General features: G+C 42.0%; 2 protein-coding genes across 3 annotated transcripts in view; both read right to left on the bottom strand.

The window, feature by feature from the left end:
- enpp2 (ectonucleotide pyrophosphatase/phosphodiesterase 2) overlaps nucleotides 1-23,151 on the bottom strand; it is a 30,725-nt gene extending 7,574 nt beyond the window's left edge. For both annotated transcript variants that reach the window (XM_056379968.1, XM_056379970.1), the window contains exons 1-18: nucleotides 23,038-23,151; nucleotides 22,238-22,343; nucleotides 15,786-15,941; nucleotides 14,948-15,073; nucleotides 13,407-13,467; nucleotides 13,069-13,166; nucleotides 12,875-12,954; nucleotides 12,281-12,400; nucleotides 9,666-9,721; nucleotides 7,618-7,683; nucleotides 6,863-6,935; nucleotides 6,608-6,716; nucleotides 6,385-6,510; nucleotides 4,885-4,916; nucleotides 4,594-4,721; nucleotides 2,053-2,128; nucleotides 1,863-1,950; nucleotides 1,598-1,767 (exon numbers count right to left, since the gene is read on the bottom strand). In XM_056379968.1, the coding sequence (XP_056235943.1) occupies nucleotides 1,598-1,767; nucleotides 1,863-1,950; nucleotides 2,053-2,128; nucleotides 4,594-4,721; nucleotides 4,885-4,916; nucleotides 6,385-6,510; nucleotides 6,608-6,716; nucleotides 6,863-6,935; nucleotides 7,618-7,683; nucleotides 9,666-9,721; nucleotides 12,281-12,400; nucleotides 12,875-12,954; nucleotides 13,069-13,166; nucleotides 13,407-13,467; nucleotides 14,948-15,073; nucleotides 15,786-15,941; nucleotides 22,238-22,343; nucleotides 23,038-23,055 (1,689 nt within the window). In that variant the 5' untranslated portion in view covers nucleotides 23,056-23,151. The remainder of the gene's footprint in view (nucleotides 1-1,597; nucleotides 1,768-1,862; nucleotides 1,951-2,052; nucleotides 2,129-4,593; nucleotides 4,722-4,884; nucleotides 4,917-6,384; nucleotides 6,511-6,607; nucleotides 6,717-6,862; nucleotides 6,936-7,617; nucleotides 7,684-9,665; nucleotides 9,722-12,280; nucleotides 12,401-12,874; nucleotides 12,955-13,068; nucleotides 13,167-13,406; nucleotides 13,468-14,947; nucleotides 15,074-15,785; nucleotides 15,942-22,237; nucleotides 22,344-23,037) is intronic.
- Nucleotides 23,152-24,472: 1,321 nt separating this feature from the next.
- The window catches only part of taf2 (TAF2 RNA polymerase II, TATA box binding protein (TBP)-associated factor), a 32,042-nt gene continuing 28,533 nt past the window's right edge, over nucleotides 24,473-27,981 (bottom strand). The window contains exons 24-27 of the mRNA XM_056381599.1: nucleotides 26,914-27,143; nucleotides 26,391-26,555; nucleotides 26,086-26,188; nucleotides 24,473-25,994 (exon numbers count right to left, since the gene is read on the bottom strand). Coding sequence (XP_056237574.1) covers nucleotides 25,696-25,994; nucleotides 26,086-26,188; nucleotides 26,391-26,555; nucleotides 26,914-27,143 — 797 coding nt within the window. The 3' untranslated portion in view covers nucleotides 24,473-25,695. The remainder of the gene's footprint in view (nucleotides 25,995-26,085; nucleotides 26,189-26,390; nucleotides 26,556-26,913; nucleotides 27,144-27,981) is intronic.

Genomic DNA, 27,981 nt, shown 5'->3' with positions numbered 1-27,981 from the left:
ATCATCATCATCACATTAAAGTTCTACATCATCATTTTGGGGATTGGCCTGTTGATGCAACAGATACCAAAAGTATCCATGTATCTCCATTAGTTCCATTAGCTCAGTCTATCAGTTGTGATAACTTTTTAGCCTCCAAAGATAGCTGCTGATATCTGGGAAGGTAAAGACGTTGCTGAATAAAGGTTGATCCAAAAAGTCAGTGAACTGTGATGGAGGTTTAAAATGTTGGCCAGGTTTGGCCAACAGAGGCTCTTTTCTGCAAGTCACCTCCTCTCTCTCGCCCTGATTTCCTGTCTCTCTCTCACTGTGGCTGTCACAATGGGCAAAAATGCCTAAAAAACTAAATTTTAAAAAATACAGAACACAAGAATGGAAATGAGGAGGAAAAAAAGGACATGAAACAAAGGTTCCTGCTGACTCCATCCATAGCAGCTCATCACGCAGCTTCTGTGCTGGTGCTCCTGCTGCTTCTCTAAACTGTGAACTGATCTGAATCTACTGCAGGTAACACACTGACTATAGATGAGTGACTCACACAACCCCAGGTCAGATAACCCCAACTATCACTTTAAAGGGAGATGTCACTTTGATTTGTTTATTGCTTGTTACGCCCAAAACACTTCCATTTGAACCATGCAGCCGGCTCTGTGACCATTTCCTGGATTTGGAGACGTCCTAAATGCTCCATGTGCTTCAGACCGTGCAAAGCGAGAACAACAGCTACTGCCATGTCTGCTCTGTGAGCATTTCACAAGGCAGTAGTAACAGAGCTGCGTTCAATACTACAGCACCTGAAGAAGAAACACTTAACAGAATACAGTGAGTTCACTCAGGTAACTCAGGCAAAGGCTGCACCGAGGCAACATACACTGGATGATAGCAGAGAAAAAGACCACAGGTTATCGCCGACTATTGGAGCTTTTGGAGCCACTATGTTTCAGATGCTGCCCTACTACAGCTTTACGACAAGGTTCATGAACCACCTATGAGGTCTTTTATCAGGTGGCCTTTGGTTTTTCCAGAGATTTGCACTGGATCGACTCCACTTTTGATTTAAAAATAATTCTAAAAACACATTAAGGAATTAAGGATTCAGGATTTTTTTCTCAATGCATTTTCAATTGTGAAGCATATACATTGGATTTATGTTGATAACATTAATGTATTTGAAGTGTGAACTGTTTGAAGTATTGGGACGTGGTATCTGCAGATACTCAATATCAAATGACTCGGATCGAGATCGGGGGCCAAAAAAATTTGATCGGGACATCCCTAGTTCCAAGTTGTAATTAAGTGGAACGATCCTTTAGAGGCATCGCATTTACTACAGGACGTTCATGTCACAGCGCCTGCTAAAACATGGAAGATAAAAGTTAGATCTGGATTATTACTTATCACTCATTTATGGTAAAGTGTCAGTGTGGAGAACAGTGGCAGGTGATGAAGATGAGGATGGTTTTGGTCTCACTGTTGTCATCACTGATATAAGTGATTGACTGACTGACTGACTGACTGACAGGCCAATTTCCTGAAAACTAGAATTCACTTTAGTGGACTACAGGAAGCTGGGCCCAGGCGAGTCATCGCCGCTGACCTTGTCATCACAGCTGCAGCCCAGGTCGTCCGTCCCTGCAGGAAGAAGACCAGATGCTGTGGGTCTGGAGACCTCTTCTGGCATGGTGGGTCTGTAGAGGGGGCTCCTCAGCAGGTGGTTCAGACTGCCGTGGGTTCCGTTATTGGGGGCTGGTTTCAGACCCAGGAGATCTGAGAGGCGGAGGAATCAATCAGTCAATGAGGTTCACATGAAACATGGCCCACCACACACACACACACACACAGAAGACGACATGAAGCCTTACCACACATCACATTATACAGCTCAATGTTTTCAAAGGCGGGAACTTTAGTCTTGAATTTAAACGTCGGCCCATACCCCAAGAAGATCGTCTAAAAACAAACAGGTCACATGATTTACAATAAATTAAATACAATTAAATAAAATGATGGTATGATCCATCCATAATCCATCCTTGTGGATGATCAGAGTACCTGCATGCTGTTGATCTTGTTGTCGTATCCATGGTCACCAGCGAAACCACAGTGCCTCCTCCCCTCAGGAACTTTCCTGTAGGGAACAGTATGACTCACACATCAGGATCTGGTTCATGCACATTGTAGTGAGATGTGATCGACCTGAGTTTACACAACAAGTTCCTAGTTCATCGTCAAAGTAACGACTCAGTATTAAAGTATCTCCAGATATGAATCAGGCTGCTGCACATCTGTCAAAATGTTCTTGTTCTAAACATGAGAACAAGAGAGTGGCTTTTCCTTATTTCCTGCAGAAACAGTCGACGGTTCTCTCAGCATTAGAACATACAGGAGACCAGAGACTGGAGGCTGGAGTTAGCTGGTTAGCATGTTAGCTTCAGTAGAAAAAAGACACGTCAAGAGACAAGTTTGATGCTGAACTCGCAACATTTCTTCTGGACTGGTAAGTAAACAGCTGCTAATGCTAATGTTAGCTATGTAGCAAGAGCAAAACTTACAAATAGCTCCTTAGAGAAGTAAAAAAAAATGTAATAACTACACGAATCTTATAGGTGACAGAAGTGTAGATGGTTCAGAGAGACCTGGAAGCATCAGGTCCTCACAGGTTTCAATGGGTTAAACTGTGCAATAGAAAACTGCAAGATATTGTCAGTATTCACAAACTTCAGTCCTCAGCAGAGGACAACCTCCGTCACACACCTCAAACCACAGTCCTTAAATTTAAAAAACACATTTTATTAAGTGTCCATTAAAACACTACTCCCAGTTATACACCATAATATATATGAGTGTGTGTGTGTGTTTGTGTGTGTGTCTGGGGTGAAGCCACAAGCATGTAGAAAATGTAAATGAGTAGCTGACAGGGAAATGAGACAAACTGTGTTTCATTTGGTGTGAACAGTTAGTTGGTTTGGGATTTACTGACTAATGTATATGTGCCTCTGTGTGTGTGTGTGTGTGTGTGTGTGTGTGTGTGTGTGTGTGTGTGTGTGTGTGTATGTGTGTGAGAGAGAGTGTGTAAATGTTCAGACACTTTGCTCACAGCTCTGGTGCCAATGATTAGCCCGTCTGTCCATCTGAGCTGCAGAGAAACCTCAAAGATCTCTTTCATTTAGCAGCTCTGTGTGTGTGTGTGTGTGTGTGTGTGTGTGTGTGTGTGTGTGGAGCTGTGAGACAGAGTGTAGCTCTCCCACGGTTTACCTACCAAAACAGCATGACAGCTCCATGCAGGGAGACTGCACTGACATGAAAATGTACACACACACACACACACACACACACACACACACACACACACACACACACACACACACACACACACACACACACACACACACACACACACACACACACAGCAGTGTTTGTTTTTACTCGTGCTGGTGATGACTTCATGGTTTACTTTGTCCCTGAATCGCTGCAGTGAGACTTTTCACTGCTTCACATCAGAAACTTGTCAGAGCTCATTTCAGCGAATCATTAATGTTTCAGCAGCTGCACTGTGACAGAGATGTGGGTTTGTTACTGAGGCCGGCTCATCTTAAACCCTCTCAGCGCTGCACGTGTTAATGACGTGTTGATCGCAGCCCGTGTTGACATGAAATGTGTTTGTAAGTGAAGCAAGATGTGCAGTAAAAAGCTTCAGGGACGGGTGGGCAGGAAACGCCACATCTACACTGACTGTACACGAGGTCAGAGCAGCTGCTCATTAGCAGGTGAAGCCACACATCAAAACTAAATTACTGAGACCTTCTTTTCTGTCACTCCACCTGGCTTACTGGTTTGGATTTAACACTTTGAATCATTTGCTCCTTTTCTCTCCCTGTGTGTCACATTCAGGATAAACTAAGATACTAAGAAATGGCATTGTTTCGCAGCTGAGTGGTAAAATAAATGTTCTATGAAAGAAAAGCTGACACAGTTTGAAATGATCTGGGTTTTCTGCCTGTATGGCCACAGATGTGCTGTCCAAATCTTGGACTCACGTGTAAATCTGCCAGTTATATAACAGCCATGTTGATTGGACATATTGATCTCAAGCACTGAGACCAGAAAAAGCCCTGCTTTAAAACAATGCAAGTTATGGTGACAGTTATTTTATCTTTTGTTGGGACAATGGAGAGATAATTCAGGAGCTGCATCCTTCAGAGGCTGTATTTGAAGACCAGTTGCATCACAGCGGTGCAATTTGTCCGATTTCAAAGGCTCCTTCAAATGAGCTCCAACAGGTGGATCCTTCATGGCCCAACCTATCCCAAGATTCATTGCGCGCCGGTAATGAAAATAATACGGCTGCAAACAACAGGATTATTAGCTGTGCAGTGTTACCAAGAGCTTCAGTACAATACAAGAGGTTATAATTTGTCCTTTGAACAGGTACTTCTCTTCTTCATGGCAGACTGGACGAGACGGTCTGGGGGTAGCTGGTTAGCATGCTAACTTTAGTAAAGGAATAGAAGTGATGTAGAAATAGCTAAACTTTCAAATAGCTCCTTTAAATCATATATATCAGCGCTTCCTGTTGTAGTGGTGGTGCTGTACCTGGCCACGTGCCACTTCCTCTCCACCAACAGGTGAATGTCCTCGATACGTCGGTTGTTCGCGTAGTGCAGTCTCTTGGGCAGGTGCTGCTTCAGGTACGGCTTAAAGTGCTGCTCTGTTTTCTTACACTGAAACACAGTGTCAGTGTTATTAAGACCAGTGTCACATCTTTAACCCGACTGGCTCTTCCACGGTACTATTCTGTTGTTATTACATTTTAGAGAATTCTCCATCAGTTCTTTTTTAATTCACACAGTTCATATTTCATAAGTCATCAAGCCTCACACTTACTGTTAGATTTGCAACAACAGCTTTGGGATCATCTGAAAAAAAAGGTCAGAGCAGTGAAAACTTTAACATCACTGAAGTGTAACACTGAAACATACTGAACAGAACAGAAAAACTCAACTTCATCACCTTCACCTGCTGAGAAGGACGAACACTTCCGTTTAAGTTGTACCATTGCTTTGGTCTGACACAGCATATTTACAACCAAATTTCCAGTGGCAGCCACCAGAGATGCTTTAAGGCATTTTTTCATGTCCAAGTCAAGTCTCAAGTCTCTTATGGTTGTAATGAGCGATATATCATCTGCTGTCATCCTGTCTGTTTAGAACACTACATCACCATATCTAAGGAATTCAAAGCACGTATTACTACTTTATCTATAAAGTTATACATGATAAGAAGGAATGGAACAGGGACGGAGTGGGAATACAAATCGGCCGCAGATTCTGATTTGGACCGGCCTATAAGAACCCGTCTGAAGACACTTTACAAAGAATCATGGAGTAAACAGAGGGGAACAGCACATGACATAGAACAACCGGCTTATTGTAGTTTGTTTTTCACTTTCCTCTGTATAAGTTAGCAGCTACAGAGAGAGAGACATTCAGACTGGACAGTAAAGCAGCAAACCCAACAACAGACATATTTAAATTTTAGTAGTTTTTCTCCTTCACTGGATCTTTCTGTGATAAAATTCTGAGGGTCTGAGCTGATCACACAGACTTTAATTAGTGTATTAGGATTTCTGATGAAGCAGAAAAGAGTAAAAGCATAGTTTTTGTTTTTTTCTTTAGTCTTCTTTAAAATTTGTTCACGTAAAACAATTTAGTAACAGTCCATTTCTGGCTGCCCCAGAGTTTAAATGTTGATAAAGACACAAACAGCGTGTGGACGGAGCCGTGGGACTGAACCAAACAGAGTGTGCTGGGAGGACAGACAGACGTGAGGGAGCTGACAGACACACAGTGTTCCACACAGTCTGCTCCACTGGGCTGATCACCACACAGCTCTATCAATCTCTCTTGCTCCTTCCTTCTCTCGCCCTCAGAGGAAATGACGTGCAAATTCAGCATGCAAGGCATTATCATGTCAATGCACTAAAAACAGAAAGTAAAGATTGTTTAGTCCCAAGTCTCAAGTCACTGTGTGTGCAATTTAAGTGCGACTCAAGTCCAATACGCAAACTTGAGTCAGCATCTCTGGCAGCCACTGTAAGCACTGTGCACTCAGAAGCTTTTTGTTCTTGGCTACAGTTTACTGTTTTCATGTTTGCTGATCAGGCTCTAACAGACCCGACGCAGAGAAAAAACAGTGAAGATTTCTACAGGAATGAGAGAAATCCAAAATAATCTCAGGTGAAGGTTCATGAAAAGTAACGAGGGAAACGAAACCAAAAACAAACAAAAATGCAAGCAAAACAAAAACACACACAAATTGGTGTATATGGAAAATAGGGTGTCACACCTCAATAAAAATTTAAATATTACAAACGTTTTTCCTCACATTTGACGTTGTTGGGGTATCTGGAACGTATTCTGCCCAGGGACCCCGGGATGAGGATGATGTCATCAACATTGGTGATGTAATTGCTGAGGAACTCAGTGCGGTCGCAGTGAGCCTCCTCCATACCTGAGAACACACAGGAGGATTACCTAGGTACCAAAGCTCTTCTGTTTAGCTTGTTTCACTGGAGCTGCTTTGTCTGTGCTGTTGTGTGAGTCTGTACCGTGATCTCCCACCAGGATGATGTTGACACAGCGGTGCAACTTCATCTGCTTCAGTCCGTCCATCAGCTGACCCACGATTCTGTCGATGAACCTCAGAGGGTTGTTCAGCTGGAAACCACAGAGGGAGTCACAATCCAGATGATACATAACACACGCACACACATGCCTTTATTTCTAAATTCAGCATCAGACTAACACAAAGCAGATATACAGACACACAGCAGACACACACACAGCAGACACACTGTACTCACTTCTATGCTCATGGGCCCCATTTTGTGTCCATATGTGTCTGGTTGCTCAGAGTGCATGGCATAAACATATGGCCTGAAACAAGACACATGACACGTGTCAGACTGGAGATGTGTTTGTTACAGTTGTAGATGTAGTAATAACTAATAATACAGTAATAAATGTAGGCCAATGGTTTTAAGCCACCGGCGGGAAATTGGCTCTGGTGTATCTCTCCACCCTACATTTTTCATATGTACACGGACTGACCCCCACGGGGACAGCTGACATGGCTACACCTGACACATCACCTGTGGTGGCCATGTACTGATTGGTAACACGTGGTTATATAAGCACCAGTGGCGATTGCTCTAAGACTGCAAGGGAAGCTCAGCTTCCCCTAAAATGTCAACAAAATAAGTGGTCAAATATGTGCTGTTGTGTGTACATTTTATTGACTAAATATGAGCTAGAACACGTTCATCTTTTGTTCAGAATCAGCTATTTATCAAATGGTAATCGAAGACGGAGGCAGATGAATTGGTTCAGAAAAGTTCTGGGTTAAATGTCTTCTTCTTGTTGATCCACTTTTTGTTGCTTTGAGCAGGGTTTTTGTTCAGGGTCAAATTTAACTTGGTTGTGATTTATCCCTTTTTACAAATTTAAAATTACAAATTTAAATTTTTTCCAATTGAAACCACTAACGAACAAATAGTAAACAAGAATGTTACTGTGTGAAGTGTGAAGCGAAAAAAAAAAAATGTAAAGCTGAACTCACCTCTCTCCTTCAGGGAGGTGGAGCCACTGCAGCATGGTCAGTATCCTCCTCTCTAATGGGATGGCACTAAAAAACAAACAAACAACCCATCATACAACACAGACTGACTCTGGCCCCCGGCCCTCCCCAACCAAAAAACCATTAAACTCCAGACTGTTCCTTTAACTCTGTAAGAGCCTCATAAAGTTGAGGGTTGTGGAGTGAAACACATGTGAAGCCTCCTCACTGTTTAAAGTGTCTGAACGTCAAAGGCTGCCTGTGTGAAGATGAGGCCACCAACCACGCTGCTGGCCGTCATACAGCCCACAGCTGCCAACCATCAAGCCCAGCACCGAGGCCCTGAACAGGGCTTCATGTATGAGGCGGTGGGGGGGGTGGCATGGAGGAACAAGGAGGTGTGGTCACACTGTTCTCTCTCAACACAGACCCTGCACCCCTCCATCAGTCCCTATTCTTCATTACCATCCCAGTCCCCACTGTGGAGCTGTAACACTAAACTGTGTGATGTTGTATAAGAAGGTTTTTTCAGCCAAACACCACTCTCTCTGTCACACACACACACTCTCTTCTTCATTTTCTCTTTATTCCTCACACACCTCTGTCAGTGCCAAGCGCAAGAACAGCACTGTAAACTACACTCCGGCCCCCAGGGGTCTGTGGAGTGGCACGTCTGTGACCCCCGCTCACTGAGGAATCCTGCGTACTTTAAACAGGCTCATTTGCACAAATTGCTGTAAAAACAGCTCTGCACCGCCCCCGCTGAGATCTGCCCCCCCGCACTCCATCAAAGCCTCTTCTGTGTTGATCAGCGTGGGTTGCTTTGTGTTGTGCAGCATATAGGTGAGCACCAGGAACATGACAGGGCACCAAATCATTTACAGTCTCTGAATTATTACGTAGTCAGTGCATCTGCAAGAATACATATTTACACTCTGGAGAGTTTACTCTTTATTTCAGTCAGAACCATGTCAGCCGAGGAGAGACAAACCAGGCAACCAGCAGGAGCCCCAGGAGGAAAAGTGGCCCAGGGATCACACACTCACACACACACACACACACACACACACACACGGATCATGTCTAACTTTAGTTATAATACATCTATCTATCATCATTGGTTTCAGGTCACCTTGCTGCCAAAGTCATGTCTGGTTTATTTATGAGTTTACAGACTATGTTTTACTTAATTAATGAACCTCAGATACAAAAGTGCCAAAGTCAGCTGTTCTTGAATGGATCAGACCAGATGAAACACACTGTACTGTAGATGCATTGTTAGCTTTACATTGAGTTTGTCCATATCCATATTAGCTCCACGGACGCAGTGACTTTCCCCTTTACTGCTGTTCATCACAATAAATTTTGCAGGTTGAGGTGACATTCATAATAGAATATATTATTTTAAACAGTTTACATTGATAACATGAGAGTTGCATCTATCTTCCATCAACATCTCATCCAGGCTGACACAGAGACACGGGCATCTCTCTGAATGAGTTGAACTGATTTAGGTTTTAAATGTCATTTAAGCCACCAACAAAGAGAGAGAGAGGCAGAGAGAAGCAGAGAGAGGCAGAGAGAGGGAGAGAGAGTAAGAGAGAGGCAGAGAGAGGCAGAGAGAAGCAGAGAGAGGCAGAGAGAGGAAGAGAGAGTAAGAGAGAGGCAGAGAGAGGAAGAGAGAGGCAGAGAGAGGAAGAGAGAGTAAGAGAGAGGAAGAGAGAGGCAGAGAGAGTAAGAGAGAGGAAGAGAGAGGCAGAGAGAGTAAGAGAGAGGAAGAGAGAGGAAGAGAGAGGCAGAGAGAGGCAGAGAGAGGCAGAGAGAGGAAGAGAGAGAAATTGCATGTGGGTGATCAGGGAAGAGGGAGCATGGGTGGAGTGTGTGTGTGCGTGTGTGTGTGCGCGCGTGCATGTGTGTGCGCGTGCATGTGTGTGTGTGTATGTGTGTGTGTGTGCGCGTGTGTGTGTGTGTGCGCGCGCGCGTGTGTGTGCGTGCATGTGTGTACGTGTGTGTGCATGTGCGTGTGTGCGTGTGTGTGTGTGTAGACTTACACAGGCCAGAAGAAGGTGGCACCCTTCACTCCCTGTTTGAGCGCTGTGATCCAGATCTATGAAACAAAAAGTCACAATAAAGTATCATTGTGTTATCAGTCTGACATAGTTCATTAGGATACTATTGGAGTGTTACCATGGAAACCAAGGTAATGGTGTGTAGCAAACTACAGTATGATGAGAAGCAATTGCATTTGTTGTGTGGGAAGAGACCAAGTGCTGTTGCTGCAGGTGAGACTAAACCATCAAGTTTAGTGTTCATACAGGATTTTAAAAGATATAGGTAAAGTCATGTTAATTATTATATTATTACAATTATAATTATTGTTTATTACTTCCTAGGTCATTATTCTATTTGGCAAAAAACAAATTAAATCCAGTGTTTCCCACACACTCGTTAACTTGTGGCGGCCTGCCATGAAATCAGTACTGACCGCCACATATAGATTTTCAGCTTCTTTTACCATTTCAAATGGCTAAACTCTTATTTCATTGTAAAATGCGAGCATCTCTCCCTCTCTCTCAAAATTCAAATAGTTTTATTGGCATGAACAAAAACATGTTATTGCCAAAGCGGTTTATATATTCATACAATACAATTATTATCAAACGTGTCAAATATTGATACAGATTTAGATTTTAATTTCTCTCTCTCTCCCTCTCTCTCGCTCTCCCCATACACACTCTGAATAAAAACATGCATCATGTACAGGAGGACGGACTGTTGTCGATGGTTGTCCCAGTTCCTGCACAGAATCAACCTGAAGTTCATAAATGTCTAGCATCACGATCACCTCTGCAAATTTGTCCAAAAGTGATGCATTCAAGTTCACTCCGCTTATTAGTCTATTAGCAGGTGGATAACATTACAGTTTTTCTGATTTGCTAAAACACTAAATTCCATTGTCCGAACCAAATCCTCAGTGGCCTGAACCCATTTATAGAATTAATCAGTTTCTGGTCTCATTTCACCTTTTTGAAAAACTCCAAACACATTTCCCCCTCACTGAAACACACTGTGCTCTGTGAAGATCTCATGATGCATAATGAGAACCACAGGTAGCAGAAGTTAGACATGATTTCAGCACAGGTGTCATAGTTTACACACAACAACTCAAAACTGCTCACACTTGTTGCTAATGATGTGATGAAAACAGTATAAACCAGTTGAGAGCGCACAGGTTGTTGAAGGTCGAAGTTTGAAAGAAAGAAGTGTGTGAGTGAATATGTGAATGTGAATTGTTAATGTAAAGTGCTTTAAGTTGTCGATAAGATGAGAAAAGCGTTATATAAATGCTGTCTATGCTTTTATTTCTTTTTTCTTTTTCTTCTTCTTCTAATTATATATGATCTGATATATGAGATTATGTAATAATCAGTTTAATAAATCCTGTCAGCTGGAGCCTAATTCTGTGGGAAACACTGAAATCCGAGCACAGGTTTGGTCTTTAAGTGAATCCACAATAAAGCATTCCAGGACTCTTAACGTCAGGGCTGTAGTCCTGTCAGAGAGTGATCCTAACACAGTTTTTATTAATCACATATCACCATCTGTCATTTATCAATAGATGAAGAAGCCTATCAGACTGGGTTTGTTAGATCTGGGTCCTGCTGGTCTCATTGTAACCGGCTTCAAAGGAAAAGAACTGATCTCTGATCCGGGACCTGACAGATTAATGTCACAGTGTTGATGAAGCACAGATGGTGAAAGAGAGAAGAAAGAGAGAAGAGAAGAAAAGAGAGGAGAGGGGAAGAAAAGAAAAGAAGAGGAGAGAGGAGAGAAAAGAAGGAAAGAGGATAAGAGAAACAAGAGAGGAAGAGAGGAGAGAAGAAACAGAGAAGAGGGGACCACTTCACAATAAGACTACCCTTAGAAAGATTGATGAATGTTTATAACTAGTTTATTAATTAGCTTGTTAACACTTCAATAATCATTTGTAAGCTGTTATAACACAGTAGATAAAATCACACCAGTGACCTGCCAAATAGTGAGCCCACATGTATCTGTGCAGTTCAGCCTCATCATCTTTCTTTGTTTTCTCCATCATCCACCAATGAACCACCATCAGCATCTTAATGGTCAAAAAGTTTCGTTTGGCAGATCAGATCATGGAATATGAAATTATCATACAAAATGAGCAGATTCATCCTCTGAGGCTTTGGCAGTGTTGTTCACCTTGACACGCTCTCAGCAGCCGTCCTCATTCTAATCACAGGAGTTGATATGACATATGTTAAATATATTGTAATGTACAAAACACATCACCGTTTATCAATGAGTTACCAGTTATAAACAATAGTAACTCATTAATAATTGATTATGTGTTTTACACTTTACTATAAGGCTCCTTTTACCAGTTATAAACATTAGTAAGTCATTAGTCAGATTAGTAAGCATTAATTTGCCAAATAGTGAGCCTACATCAAAGTATGAAAAATGTTTTATAACCTGTCTATAATTGTTCATTTATGATTTATAAAGTGTTAACAATCAAATTATAAACCATTTATAAATCCATCATAAAGGTAGTCTTATTGTAAGACTACCAAGGAGAAGAGAAAAAGAAGAAGAAAGGAAAAAGAGAGAAGAGAAGAGAAGAAGAGTGAGGACTGACCGGTTGTCCTCCCCACCAGCGGTGGTTGAGCTTCTCTCGGCTCCTCAGGGTGAAGGTTGCATCAAACACCGGGTCGTACATGGAGTTTCCAACGATACCATGAGACTCCGGATACAGACCCTGAGAATGAACGACTGACGATCAATATTTATCCTCTTTTCTCTGCACTGTACCAACACATTTAACTATCATACTATATATGAGTGTCATTTTACATACAAAACAAGTTCAGTAGATAAGAAAGTGAAAAATCTAAATTTCTGATCCACCATTTGTTACGCTCAACTTAACACCGTGAGACGTGGCTTCATCAGCCACAGTTGTATTCTATCAGCCTCAACTCAGCTGTACTTTGAGCCTATAGCTCATTTTAGCATGCTAACTTTTGGAGATTGCCCGAGCCAAACCACCTTCACTTCATATCGTACAAACTGTAACTTCACGCAGCCCAGTGACAAAAGCGTCTGTAATGAAATTTGCATTTGAGCTTAACACAACTGTTAACATAGCATGCTAACGCTAAGTTTAAGCCAGAGCAGTACGTCTGAGTTTAAAGCGCACGTGTCGGCATGGCAGCAGCGAGTCTCGCCTTACCGTAGCCAATGAGTAGAGGTTGGGGAAAGTTTTGGAGGGATAAACAGGTCTCATGTACGGAGCGTGGGTTCCACATGTTCCTGAAAACAAGAGAACACAAGAGAACAAAACTCAGCACAGGCCCCCCACTAATGACACGACATCGTGATCGCTCCACATAATAATAAATCTCAAAATCCACATCGTGGTCTTACTGAGTTTGTTGATGTTGGGTATGACAGTGCTTCCTCTCTTCACGTAAGAAGCTCTGAATCCGTCCACCGACAGAATGATGAGTGGTGGACGCACGAACCTGCACACACACACACACACATACACACACATACAAAGTCAGATGAGGAAAACAAAACCCAGTTCAATCCTCAGGAAATCACTCATATATGAGGGAAATATAAAAAAGGTCTAAGAGAGGAGGCTACACTTTGAGAAATAAAGGAACATCCACAGCTCAGGTTTTGATTTGGGGACAAAGGACTAAATTGATCTTATCATTATCACTGTAACCTGCGTTACTGCTCAGATGTAAACATACCCAGCTGGACATTCAGGGGTCTTGATCTCCTCACACTCATCCTGCAGCCATGAACTGTCTCCTGAAAGAAAACATTCAGAGGGAGATGTTAATATTTAAAGGTGTGTTAAGAGCACGGCTCGGACATGTTGGTTTGTCAGACAGTGTCACTCCACCACATCAGTCAGGGCTAAAAAACCTCAACTACTTCTGGACGGCTTGTCGTTACATTTTCTACGGATATTCATGTTTCCCAGAGGATTAATCCTACTGACTTTGGTTATCCCCTGCCGTTGCCCTGACAACTGACTTAGAAATACTAGAGAAAATCATTCAGCATTACTACGAGGAATTGTGTACGCAACCTCCATCTGCAGACAAAGAGGAAATGAGAGCATTTTTAAATTCACTGGATTTGCCATCAATCGGTTAACTACAAGATGAGACGCTAACAGCGTCCATCATGGGCTGAAGCCATAATTTCAGTCATTCCAAAACGGGGAAGAGATAAGGAATACTGTGGGAACTATAGACCAATATCATTACTAAATCTAGATTATAAAATATATACAGCAATTATTTCCAAACGATTGAACACTTTTGATAGAGGAAGATCAAACAGGATTTATTAGAGGACATCAAAAACACAATAATATTAGACGAACCTTACATATTGTAGATCAAGCTCATCAAAAAAACTAAGTACTATATTAGTAAGTATTGATGCGGAAAAGGCATTTGATCGGGTAAATTGAGAATTCCTATATAAAGTGTTAGAACGCATCGGATTTAGTAGTAAATCAATACAATGCATGAAGACATTACACCAACAGCCGACCGCGAGAATTAAAATGAATGGAATCCTGACAGACAAATTTAGATTACAGAGGTCAACTAGGCAAGGATGCTGTCTATCACCACACTCTGTGCTCTCTACAAAGTGAATTATAACAGGATCATTCAAGAGATACAAAAGGACATAGAAAGATGGTGACCATTCAAATTTATGTGTAACCAAGGCTTCTTTATTTATTCCAGTCCCTACCTATAGAGGTCCCCCAAACCCAATTTGTGACCTGCAACAAGATAATATCAAGGATTATATGGGGAGTTAGGTATGACTCTCTCGTGCTACCGAAAGATAGAGGGGTGTGAGCCTCTGCTTCCCAGTTAAGACATATTATATGTTGGTGCAAACCAGATTACACAGATACATGGAAAGACGTGGAAATGGATTGTCGGGCAATCGTGCCAACAACGCTCCTGACCACACCCCAATTTATGACCAACACGGCCATGGGTGCACAGATTGGTGCAAGTATATTTAAACAACGTGGGCAGTGGACAGGAAAATGACAACAGCGTCAGCCTGAAACTAGCAAAGACACGTGCGTCGTGCTTTGCACCAGGTGTAAAAAAAGAGCCATAAATCTTGTTGCCTGCTGGCTCGTTCAGGATGTGACATGTGTCCTGAAAACCTCTGCTCTCTTCTGCATTTCCATGTCATTTTATGTATTGAAATACTTATAATATAATAGGCATATTACAGTAACGTGGCAAACCTTTACACAGTGTCTTGTAGTTGGTGCAACAGTCTCCTCTGGTCAGACAGTCGTCGGAGCAGTGGCAGGCGTGATGTTCACTTCGCGTCTCCCCACACCGGTCCTTACTGCACTCATAGCCCCCCTCTGTGCGACGCAAGAACAGAGAAGGAAGCCGAGGTCAAAGCGTGAAAGATCTTCAAATAAAAATCAGTGAGGGAATAAAAACCTCAAACCCTCAAAACCTCAAAAGTCACATGTCAGGTGCACGCACATCAAGGCAACAGCTCATTTCCAGCTCCTACAAACTGAACTGCACAGCTGCACAATCAGGCTTAAAAATCATATCTAGATATTGATCAAAGGCTTTACAAGAATGTTTTCCTAATGCGAACAATAATGTTGGTTCACCAGAGTTTAAGAAATCAAGCAAAGACAGAACAGAAATAAACAATTAGATCCAGAATAACTGGTTTCTGGATGAATTGCTGTAGCATGGCAACATACTGCAAAACACAATTACACTACACTAAGTTCATCCTCAGACAGTGGAGAGAGGAGTATTCAGACGCTTTAATTACATAAAAATAAACATATTTATTTGGCCTCTTGGACCTAATGTCCCTCTGATACAGAACACTCTGGTAAAATATGCACTTGTGTTTGTCATATCTAAAATGAATTTGTACGAGTGATAATTTTATCTTTTTAATTATGTAAATACCACTGAAAATAACAACACATATTAACACAGAAAAGGTTTACTGTCTGAAGTGTTGATGTGAAGACAGAGGAGGGAAAAGCTACACAGGAGGAGGAGACAGGTCAGAGGAAGGTGAGGATGATGATGACAGAGTACCTGTCCTGAGGCAGAGCTGGTCAAAGTCCGAGCAGCAGCTGTTGTACGTCTTACACAGGTTGTCGCAGCGACAGTTTGGAGGCTCCAACTCAACCAGCTCAAAACACCTGTTCCTGCAGGAGCCGGAGGTCGGCACGTACGGAGACGCAGAGCGAGCTGAGGACCAAAGAAGAAGAGATTCAGATTGTTTTTTTTGTTTTTTTCTTTTAAATCAGGTTGAAGCTGCAGAAACACTTTGAAGCTCGGCGCAAATACGTCAGTCTCAGTGTCTGTAAACTGCTTCCAAATCAGAAACAGGTTGTTTTTTGCTTTCTGTGAGCAGAGGACTGTGAAAGGACATGATCTCAATAAAGGACTCTTTCTGTTTCAACCCAAGAATTATTATTTCAGTGTTTATGAACATGTGAGTCAGACGCAGGGTGCGGTCAAAGAGACAAAATAATCTCCATTCCTAACCGCTTCTCCACGACCTCGATGGAAAATGTCATGAGGTCAAGGAAAGAAGAAGACATAGGAAAAGAATGCGACTGCACTTTGTCTAGGATGTTGTTTTTCAAACCAACTTTATTCATAACACATGGACGATAAAAACTCCTTTCCTAATCCCAAAAAAAAACCATACAAAAAGGATATTAAAACATTGTTGAAATATGATAACATGAAAGAAATAATCAAATAGAAAGAGTTTTTAAAAAATGTATTAAAAATAATAATTCAGTAAAAATAAGCAGCTGAGTACGGGCCAAAATAAATTATATTCAGATATAAGTAGGCTATATAGAGTTTTGACTTTTTTATACAGTTGTTAAGTACAGAAAATTATTTTTTTAGTGCAGTGAACGGTTTTGAAACGACATTAAGGTAAAGATTGTTATGATAATGATCAACTCAATATACTTGTTCTTCATGATGACTCCCACCTGGATTAAGGATAAAGAGATTTAAAGAGATTATAGATCTGGGCTTCAGTCAGTCAGACAGAGATTTCCATCAGTTCTAGATCATGTCACAAACATAAAACAGCTGCCCTGATGTTTCTACATTAATGTGTCTCTGCTGTGGTAAAACTACAACGGTGCATCACTTTAAATGTTGCTGCAGCAATGAATTGTGGGAAGGCATTTTTTATCCTTCCCTTTCATAAAGGAAGTTCCAGTGTTTCCTAGGCTAAAGGAGATAAGATAGGAAGCACTGAAGCTCCTTTCCTCATCATGTAGAGAAGTGGAGCAGCTGTGATCATGATGCTGCTCAGAGACTTCAGCTCATTTCACTCAGTTTCAACCTTCCTAAGAGAAAAAGAGGTTTTGACCACAGTGTTGATGAAGGTTTTAATCTCTCTTGGTTAATTACATGTCAGAAATATTTAAGTACAAGAATCTTGGTTTCCTGTTCCTGTGCTATGTTAAAATACATTTGATGATAAATGAAAGTCAAATGTGACTTGAAGCAGCCAGCTGACCCTCCGGTCATTTACAGCCGCCTGCCTTTGCTTGACACATCATCAATAACTCTAAATACTCCTGACATGTCATTTTCTCTTTAAGAGTGGAAAGACGGAGGTTGGAAGCAGCTAGGTTATTTATCATTCATCATTCAATCTGAGTCAAACTGACCCTGGATCTGTCATAAATGATCCAAACACATCAGCCGAAACAACCTGTTGTAAACACTGTGATCGTGTTTCACAGGTTTCATCCTCACGTTCTGTTTGGTTTATGGTACAAATGGTGCTGAACCTGGATCCTGTTCTCTGACATGCTATGATGAATAGCATGTCTGCAGCCTACATAAAAACACTGACTAGTTGCAGTTGTAGTCAGCTTCAAGAACTCGTGGGTGTTTTGTGAACCACAGCCTTTTGCACAGACTCAAAAACACAATGTTACAAATGCAGTTTGGGGTTGAACAGACAACAGAGAAAGTAAAGGGTGGTGTGCCGATTCTACTTCTCATTTTAAAACATTAACAGTGAACTGAGCTGGCACTTCACCACTTGGTCTAATAACAAAACAAGAGAGAAAGTTTTTGAGTTTCTGTATATGACAACAAAAAAGTGAGAAGCTGCACTGTTAATGTGTCTTTTAATACCCCCTCCAATGATAGGATATATGATGAGTGAAATAATCATCAGCACCATGACTGAGTGTTTCCACCTTGAACTGCAGTGAACCAATGATAGTCTCATAAAAACAGATTCAGGGTTTCATACGTCACAAACCTCAGGAACCAATCCTGTCAACTTGTGAGGACAGGGGGCGGGGCTAAATAAACCTGAAACCTTGTACAGAGAGAGAGAGTTAGCATTAGCACAACCACTAACACTGTGTCAGCCACTGCCAGTTACAAGCTAACAAACAACATAAACAAATAAAAGATGCTAACTACGCTAACCGCTCTGATCCGTCTGCTAGTCTCTGGTTCTGGTCTCAGACTCCTCATCTGAGTCTGGGTCTGACTGAGGCTCAAATATGAGGCTGAGTCTCTCTGATGTTTTCTCCTCTGACCATCTTGATGCTCTCTGCTCTTTCACCTGTCCACCTGGAGCCAGCAGGTGGTGGGCGGGGCATAAGGCCCAATCCAGATTTATCAATGAGGAAGTAAGAGGAGATGAGCTTTACTTTTTATGTGTGAAAAAAACCATGTTAAACAAAATATGAATCAGAGCAGAGGATTTTTTCACTAGAATCACCTCCTGATGGTCGTCTGCTTCCTCCACTCAGACTAGTTCCAGGTCACATCCCTGTTCATCCACAGTCACAGAAAATATGAAGCATTTGTGTGAAAGTTTGTCATGATTGCTGTGAAGTCTTGAATAATGGCTAAAAGTGTTTTGTGAGGTCACACTGAATTTGACCTTTGACCACCAAAATCTAATCAGTTCATCATTGAGTCCAAGTTAATGTTTATGCTGAATTTGAAGGTGTTACTGAGATATTACATTCACGAGAATGGGACGGACGGACAACCTAAAAACACAGTGCCTCCAGCTCTGACTGTCATCAGCACAGAGACATACAAATGGCAGCAATTATGACTTCACAAGGTCATTGGATAATAACTAAAACCTGTAGGAAACATCTGTAAACCAAAGTCAGTAGTTACTAAACTTTAAATCTACATGTAGTAATTCTGTCTCACTATGGGGAAACTCAAGTTCCCTGAAACACAATATTGCTCTGTCCGCTTATGATCCGAAGGACAGGGGCCCCATTTTGGCTCTCGACCCCCCAGTGCGAGAACCCTCCTGGCCTAACTGTGGACATCCTGGAGATCGGAGTGTCAGTGTGCAGCAGCTGAGGATAAACAGGAAATCCTCCGACCAGACCGTCTCATTTCGGTTCAGCCTTCACCATATATGCGGTCTTCAGACCACATAGTCTACGAAGGCGTGGCCTCCGAAGACTGCATACATTACGGAGGCCAAAGAGACTGATTACTGGCATGATGAATCTGATAGGTTAGGCCACGAAGGATGCACCTGCTGGAACCTTCATTGCCTGGGAAACAAAGGACGCCTTTCTTGGCTGCGTTTGAAGGAGCTTTTGAAACGTGACGGCCTTATCACGCCGCTGTGGCGCAGACGGTCTTCAAATGCATCTTCTGAAGGATGCAGGGCCTGAATTGAGACACAGCTCCAGTACACAGTATGTGTGTGTGCATGTGTGTGTTTTTTGCAAACATATATACTCTATATGAAGGAAGTGAGGTGTTACGCTGCTGCCCAGCTGGTCGGCGCAGCATTCAGGTGTGCCAGTGAGCCATGACAGTGAGGCAGCAGGCACGAGACCGGGTCCGGGAAATGAAGCCGCTAAATGGAACTCTGCCACTGTTTTTAATCCGTCACTGCTGTGACATGACAAGGTGCCTGGATTACTTGCCTTCTAATAACTAATTTCATGAGATGAGTGAGACGCCCAGGTTCTGACGAAAACCAGGACTGTGACAGTCCTGGATCAGGGCTGGGATCACCCACACATTATAAAAATGGAAGAGATCTGAGTATAATGTGTTTCAAAAAATTATTTATTTTATTTTGGATTGAAAAATGAAGTCAGAGTCATACTCTGATGGGTTCAGCGTATTGGAGTAGTTTGTATTTTGGTTGTAAAGTCTTGTTTCAGAGTAAATATTGAATTCTGAAAAAAATATTTTTGAAAAGATGTTTGCAATCTTGTTCTGGATTTATGGTGATTTTTCAAGTTCAGACGCCACCATCATGAAGATGGAGAAGACTCATGAGATGATTCATTTTCAGCGTCTATCACAGAAGTCGATACAAGAGACGGTCGACTGCAGCACGAGGCAAAAAACCTCCTGCGTCTTGTGCCGACGTTTCAGGATCCGGGGCAGAAAATGAGCTCCAATGCTCTCTTAATATTGACTCAAGGTAGAGCAACACAAACACACTCTCTCTCCTCAAAAACACACACGCGGGCCGTCCAAGCACAACCTCGCAGGGTCACAGGGATCCATTGTCCACGTCCTCTCCGCTCACTCATTTCATATGCGCTGGCAGACACTTCATATAGAAAACAACCCGGCAACTAAAAATTCCTGCGGAGGAAACCTGGTTCTGTTCAGAGGAGCGGGTGGAAGTATGTCACTCAGTCTGATGTCCGTGTGTCTGATTGCACCTGAAGCTCACACAGGGTTCAAGATTTACTCCTGCTCTAAAAGGTTTTGTGTGTGTGTGTGTGTGTGTGTGTGTGTGTGTTTTAGTTGGAGCGTATTCTACACTTGGCCAAGACACATTAACGTCGGTCCAAAACACACTTCACACGGCCTGCGCTGAGCCAATATGGCCACTAAATTAAAGTGTGTGATTTTTTTTGGGTGAGCGTTTGCTTTACTGAACACGTGTGTTTTTAATGTGTCGAACACAACTGTGAAAAGCTTCCACACAAGCTTAACGCCCCAAGAAGACACATTTGTATTGCCACACAATACTTGTAGTGAAGTGATGTACAATTATTGTCATTATAGATTAATTAATAATCAATGAATTGCTTTTTTCAATTGATATTGTAGTACAAATAATGTCAAAAAATCCATCAGTTTCAGGTCATGTGACATCTTCAAATTAAACCCAAGGACGTTCAGTTCAATAAGCAGCAAAGCGTCACTGGAGAGAAACTGGAACCACATGTCTGCTTGATAAATTACTTAAAGGATTGATAATCAAAATTACTTTCTGTTCGTTATTGATTTAATGATTGATCGTGTCATGGACTGGAATACTCTTCAGTGTCTCAAACTCCTGCGTCATGCTGACACACTGTTTTCTCTACAACAAAAGTACATTGCATGAAGTTAATTATTCTATAATATAGAGCTGGAATAAATAGTCGATTTATCGATTCGTCAGAAGATCAATTAGCAACATTCTGATAAGGGATAAAGAATTTTACTGTAGCCTCTTATTTTATACTGGACTGATAATCTGGGTGGATCGTGGGTCCAGGTGGGCGGTGCTTGGGGCGTGGCTGAGAGTAGTGACTGCTTTGTTGTGACATCACAAAGTTCCAGAAGTCCTGACGGCTGGTTTTAAGGCTCAGTGTCTGAATACAGGCTGCGTGTATTTCTCTGTGGACTGAGGCTTTGATACTTTCACAATATTAATATAGAACCTAGACCTGATCTATAATCAAACAACACATGGACAGAGACCTTTATACTATATGGAGCTTTAAACAACAATAACCTACTGAAAGTCGTGTCATAATTTTAGTTACAGTACAAACTGTGTGTGTGTCAGCGGGGAAGCAAGTGTGGATCATGGACATTTAACATTTACTTTATTGTTCGTCCTCAATTTCATCTTGTCTTATCAAGCGCTTTGTAACTGTGTTTTGAAAACTGTGAAATAAATGAAGCTCTTCATTATTATTATTATCTTTATTTCATAGATCAATGAAAATAATCTGCACATCAATCACTAATGAAAATTGTCTTTAGTTGCAGTCCTCCTATCGGTCACAAGATCATTAACAGGGCTGGAAACTGGAAAAACGAAATTTACTCACAAAATAGTTCTAGACTTTTTTGAATCTTTGCTTTTCTTAAGTGAAATGTTGGATAATCAAACACCTTCAGCTCAAGAAGCGATTGATTCGTCTGTGTTATTACTGTTTACCACATCATGTTATATTGTATTGATCTCTAAAAGGAGTTAAACGCTCTTTTTGCTGAAATTATATCAGACTAAAGGAAAAAAAAACTCCTAGGTGTTTTTGTGACACTTTGGTTTATTTGACAGACTGATAACATGTTTCTTACTTTACTGATTCTGCTCTTTTTTTAATTTTTACAATAATGTCAGAGGTCACGGTGAAGCTGGGAGGGTTTTTGGTGTCATTTTCAAGGCTGTCTCAGTTGTGAGTGTTTGCCGGCTCAGGGTCAAGCAGTTCAGAGACGTGCTCTCTGTTTCCCAGTAAGAAGAATTGCGTACTCACACTCTGTCCTGGCTGACGTCCTGTCCTCTCCGGAGCGTCTGGGCCGGTCGTAGACGAATCCCACACACACATCAGTGCCGCACAGGACTGACAGGATCCACACAAACTGAGACAACAACAACAACAACAACACAGCTGACATCAGAGACATTTCTGTAACTGCTGCGTTTATTCTCCATTAACACAGTGGGCAGAGAAACAACAGGCACTTGTTGGACTAAAAACACTCAGCACTTTTTCTTTACTCTTATGCAAAGACGCAACTTTTCTACTTTTCTTTGTTTTGTCTTTTTAAATTCAATTTGTTTCTATATTAAAGAAAACAAACTCTCGCTGCTTGTAAACTTTCTGATCCAAAGTTCCCTGTCAGATTTATATTTTCTAAGGTTTGTGAAGGATTACAGCCACAACTGGTGACACCTGAATAAAGCTCAGACTCATGGAGGTGTTTCTGTCTCTGCTGGCTGCATTTTGTCGGTGACCTGTCAGGACTCGTGCGGTGCTGAGTTCAAAGTGAATCAGGACCACCCGCATCCGCATGACAATCAGTCAGACGAATCCTTCGCCACTTGGAAATGACAAGAGTCTACGATTGTTCTGCAAATGCTGAGCAGCAGGACGGCGGGAGGAGGGAGAGAGGTTGTCCGAGGAAAAATGCACAGAGTATATTAGGAAAATCTCATTTCAGAAGTAACGAATAACAAAAACTGACTAATTACGCAGTTAAAGGCGTAATTACGCACGGATTTACGCACGGAGACCCGCAGCTAAAAACATGTAGACATGGACTCTTACCGTACCAGTTTGTGCAGCAACATGTTCCTCTGCCGGGCTGAGAGCAGTCAGCGCTGTAGGTGGGAGAGTGACTGATGCTGACTCCGTAAGAGGAGGACCACCAGAGAGGAGGACCGTTAAAGAAACCAGGAGAGGGAGGGGGAGGGGGAGGGGGAGAGGGGGAGAGGGATGGAGGGGGAGGTGACTGAAAGCTGGAGTCACTGGAGCTGAGGTGGAGGAGGTGTTTTTATGATAAAGAAAGATGTGGAGAGGAGAAGTACAGTCTGTCTAATGAGACCGGACCTGGAGGAGTTAAATACAATACATATACCCTCCATACAAAAGTGGCAACTGTGAAACTGATACTGACATTTGCCAACCTTAAAAATAAAGCATGTTCAAAGTAAGGAAAATCTATTTGGCCTTAATATTTGGTTAAATTGTAAATGTCTATCAGTAAGTGTTATTTCCAGGCTTTAGCTATAGAGTGAGTACCACTAGCGGACTGACTGAAATAAGGGAATGGGTGGTGGCTGAAAAAGAAAGAGAAACTTTCTAATGACTATTGACACAGAGGATCAATCTGTATCAGAAAGCAGAACCTCCTGGATGCAGATGGCACCGCTTCAGATACTTGCAGCTGATATTAGTCCTCATAACCCCAAATTAGATGGATATTGTTAATTGGTTTTATTTTATATGGGGACCCAAAACAACACTCACAGGCTAGTCAATTTGCAGCAGATAAACTGTCTGTGTATTTTAATATGCTGTCAGTTTGTGTAGCTGTAAAAGAGAGTTTTTCGTCTCAATGGGACTTCCTGGTAAAATAAGGTCAAATAAAAATATACACACCTGATGATCCACACTTGCTTCCCTGCTGCCACACACACAGTTTGTACTGTAACTAAAATTATGACACAACTTTCAGTAGGTTATTGTTGTTTAAAGCTCCATACAGTTTAAAGGCAGATGTCCATGTGTTGTTTGATTATAGATCAGGTCTAGGTTCTATATTAATACTGTGAAAGTATCAAAGCCTCAGTCCACAGAGAAATGCACACAGCCTGTATTCAGAAACTGAGCCTTAAAATGAGTCATCAGGACTTCTGTTACTTTGCGATGTCACAACAAAGCAGTCCCCACCCTCAGCCATACCCCAGAGCCCCACCTACCTGGACCCACCATCCAAACTTGCAGGATTTGGTTTCTCTGAGTGTTTACCTGAGATCTGTTCAGTTTAATGATCAGTTTTTTAGGAGCCATATGCATTAACTTTGGGTTTGTTAAATCAGTGGTTGATATTATGAGACGATAAAGGACTTAATAGAATTTGTTGACAGTAGTTAAAATTGATATCTAAACTAGCTGCTGTTGCCCTGGTTTCTCACTGCTGATGCTGCACGACAGACTAACACAGATGCTGGTCATCTTCTTTAATATAAAGAATAAAAGCAAAGATTCATTTTATCCAATTTATTATAAAAACAAATCAGCAAAATTTAAACAGAGATTACAATGTAGAAAATGTGAGCCCCAAAGTTCCTAAAATAAGTTGCATCCTTAATTTCCCATAATGCCTTTGGACTCTTCTTTAACCCGTTCTCTCTGTCTTTCCTCTACATCTGTATCAGTTTGTACTGTAACTAATATCTCACAGCTCTCAACAGGTTATTGTTGTTAATTAAGAACAAACAAACTGGTGTGTCTTCTATTTTAACAGTTTGTTATACCAACAGAGGAATTAAAAACGCTCACATGAACTAAATGGGAATAAATGTTGGCAGGGATTACTTAAGAATTTATTTGTGCTATGTAGAAAAAAACTAGATGAGATTCAAAGGCTGATTACATAAGAAACCCGTTCTTAACCATCTGAATCGCAGGTTTGATACCAGTATGTTTATCTATACAGTGAATACTGAATTCTTTATGTTCATTCCATTGTTTAAAAAAAAAATACCTCAACAACTCAGAACCGGAGCCAGAGTGAACCTGGCTGTAAACGCCTTGTGTGGAGCTGGAGCTAAAACATTCATAAATACAACAGCATCTTTAATCAGTGGTGACAGATGGAAAACAGAAAGTATTTAAAAACACACTAGTATTACTTGTTTTAATTGTACAGTGAAATTCCTTTGTTTAGTTTAGGGAAATATCATTTGCAGGATGTTAAAGACACTGGGGGCTGAATTCAGTCTTGGATGGTTAAATCCACACCACGATGGATCCTGCCCCCCCCCCATCAGAAGCCACTCACTGAATGTTGGGATTCAGCTGTGGGGACGAGACACACCACAGTGGTGTCTGTGCAGCAGGGACGGGCGTACGAGGTCGGCTGAGACTGTTTGTGGAGAGAGGTGTGTGGTTTCATGCCCCAGACGGCCTGGAAGCAGTGCCCACGAACTCCTGCATGCTGTGTGTGTGTGTGTGTGTGTGTGTGTGTGTGTGTGTGTGTGTGTGTGTGTGAGACACACAAGGCACAAGGACGCCTCTGGAGGGTTTACAGTCCATGTTTCCTGTTGCTGTTTCTGCTGAGGAACACCAAACCTTTGTCCTCATTCATTCATCACTGAGTCATGAATATTTAGTTAAACCGAACGTTTTTTCTTCCACTGTGTCACACAGGGATCCGAGTCTGCTAGTGTGAGATGGATGTATCCAGTTAACATCTGTCCAGATGTTTAGTCAGACAGAGACGGCGAGCGCAAGGACCTGCCGCTGGCGGGGCTGTTGCTGTAGGCGTGCGAGTTGTCCCTCTCCCTCTCCTTCTCCTTGTCTTTGCTTTCGTGTTTGTGCTTGTGCTTGTGTTTGTGTTTGTGCTTCTTCTTCTTCTTCTTGTGCTCGTGGTGGTGGTGGTGATGGTGGTGGCCGTGCTCGCTGCCATGTTTAGAGGATGAGGAGGTGGTCTCTTTAGAGAAGGAGGGCGCCGGCGTGGCGGGCATGGAGAGCATAGACTGTTCGACCGACGGCGGCTCTTTACCTGAAACAAGAGGCGGAGAAGGAGTGTGACTGACCTGCTCGTGGGTTTATTCAGTATCAGATGATGAGGGAAATATTGTGCGTGTACTTACCTGGTGTAGAGGGTCTCTCTAACAGATTGAGATGATGGTGGATGAAGGCCTGACTGTCATGAACAGTCTCCATATCAATATCTTCTTCTTCCATGGTGTTAAACTACAACAGACCAGAACAATGAAAATCACATGAAAATCACCTGTACAATTCTTGTATAATAAAAACAAAACAGAGCATTTACATTAACAGAATATATCACATGAGTAAAACTTAAGTCCATCAATAATTCCTGAGCAGAATAATGATTTTAGAGGAGCAGAACAAAGCTGAGTGAAGCATGAGCAGGTCAAAAGTCCTTTACCCTGATCTTGTAGCGCCCTCCTCTTGCATCATCATCCTGTTGCTGCAATACCTGTCCCGGTTCTGGAGGGGACCCCAGTGGGGTGTCAGCCTTCCTCTTCAGGCCCTGAGGTGGTTGGCCCACCCCGCATACCCCTAATGAAATAGGATCTGGCTCTTCATCCACCTGCAGACACAAACGAAGAACCCTGAATCAGGGTTCTCACTCTTTTCTAGAGCTCATTTTCCAGGACTCTTCCAGGACATTTCCAGTGATGATCTAGCTCATATGACAGACCAAAATCTAACCATACACCAATTGTTACTATCTGTGGAAGTCTGATTTAAAATAAGTGCAGTCTATACTTGGTTATACTTATCTATGAAATCATCTCTTACAAGCTTCATCAATTATGAAATTATGACAAATGAAGTGAGTTAATAGTCTATATGAAACCTGTCCTGAAATAACTTCACACATATGTTGTATTTTCTGTTTACACGACATTAACTGTCCCGATAATCAACAACCCCACACCACTTACAGCTGAGTAGCTCATGCCAACGCCGTGGATGCCTATACTGGCAGGTGTGTCCATGACGGTGCTGACCCCGAGCTCGGGCTTGATGGTAGGGTTGAGCACAGCTTTCTTCTCCTTCAGGTTGAGCACGAGGCCCAGTTCAGGCAGGGGCAGGCAGGAGGGACGGGTCAGACCAAACAGTGTGTAGTAGAGGTTCACAGCGTCGCATCGGAGCCGCCAGTCATGTGAGGTACCTGAGAGAGTAAGATGGAGACAACAGATGAATTTGTCCTGGTGACCTAAGATGCTGGTCATCCTTCCCTTTGTTTCCCTTTGTCTCCTGTCACTTCACATGAAAATGTTTTCTTCAAAAATGTCCCAAAAAATCCTAAAAAAATCTGTCAGATAATCAAACACATCACCATCATGGTTGCACACATTGCAGAGCAGCCTTAAGAAACACAGGCACTGAAAATGCATTTCTAGCTCAAAATGCGTGTGAATGCTGAGAGCTGAATGAGATTGCTGAAGCAGTGCTGAAGAAGCTGAAGCAGTGCTGAAGTAGCTGAAGCAGTGCTGAAGAAGCTGAAGCAGTGCTGAAGAAGCTGAAGCAGTGCTGAAGAAGCTGAAGCAGTGCTGAAGTAGCTGAAGCAGTGCTGAAGAAGCTGAAGCAGTGCTGAAGAAGCTGAAGCAGTGCTGAAGTAGCTGAAGCAGTGCTGAAGTAGCTGAGGCAATGGCTGAAGATTAAAAGCAGAACTTGTAAGATGGAGATTGAATGGCATGAAATGCTTGAAAAAGCCCTGAATTGTTGATAGAAATTGTAACAAATAGAACAAAACTGTACAAAAACGTGCAAAATGTACAAAACAGAAAAGTCTGTCAGTTGAAAGCTGAAGGAGATTTCTGAAGCAGTGCAAAAATGGTTGAAAAAGCAGCTCATATTTACTTAAGTACAGTGCTTTGAAAAATTAGATGCCAGATTAGATGAGGACTGAAACATGTTATTGAAACAGTGTAAAGCCAAATCATTTACTGCCAAAGGTGGAAGTAGGAATAAAATGCCTTAAAACTGTGAGAAATCATTTGTATTAT

Source organism: Seriola aureovittata, chromosome 7 (assembly GCF_021018895.1).
Source record: "Seriola aureovittata isolate HTS-2021-v1 ecotype China chromosome 7, ASM2101889v1, whole genome shotgun sequence".
Classification (NCBI taxonomy): domain Eukaryota; kingdom Metazoa; phylum Chordata; class Actinopteri; order Carangiformes; family Carangidae; genus Seriola; species Seriola aureovittata.
This window is presented reverse-complemented; position numbering and strand designations above follow the sequence as displayed.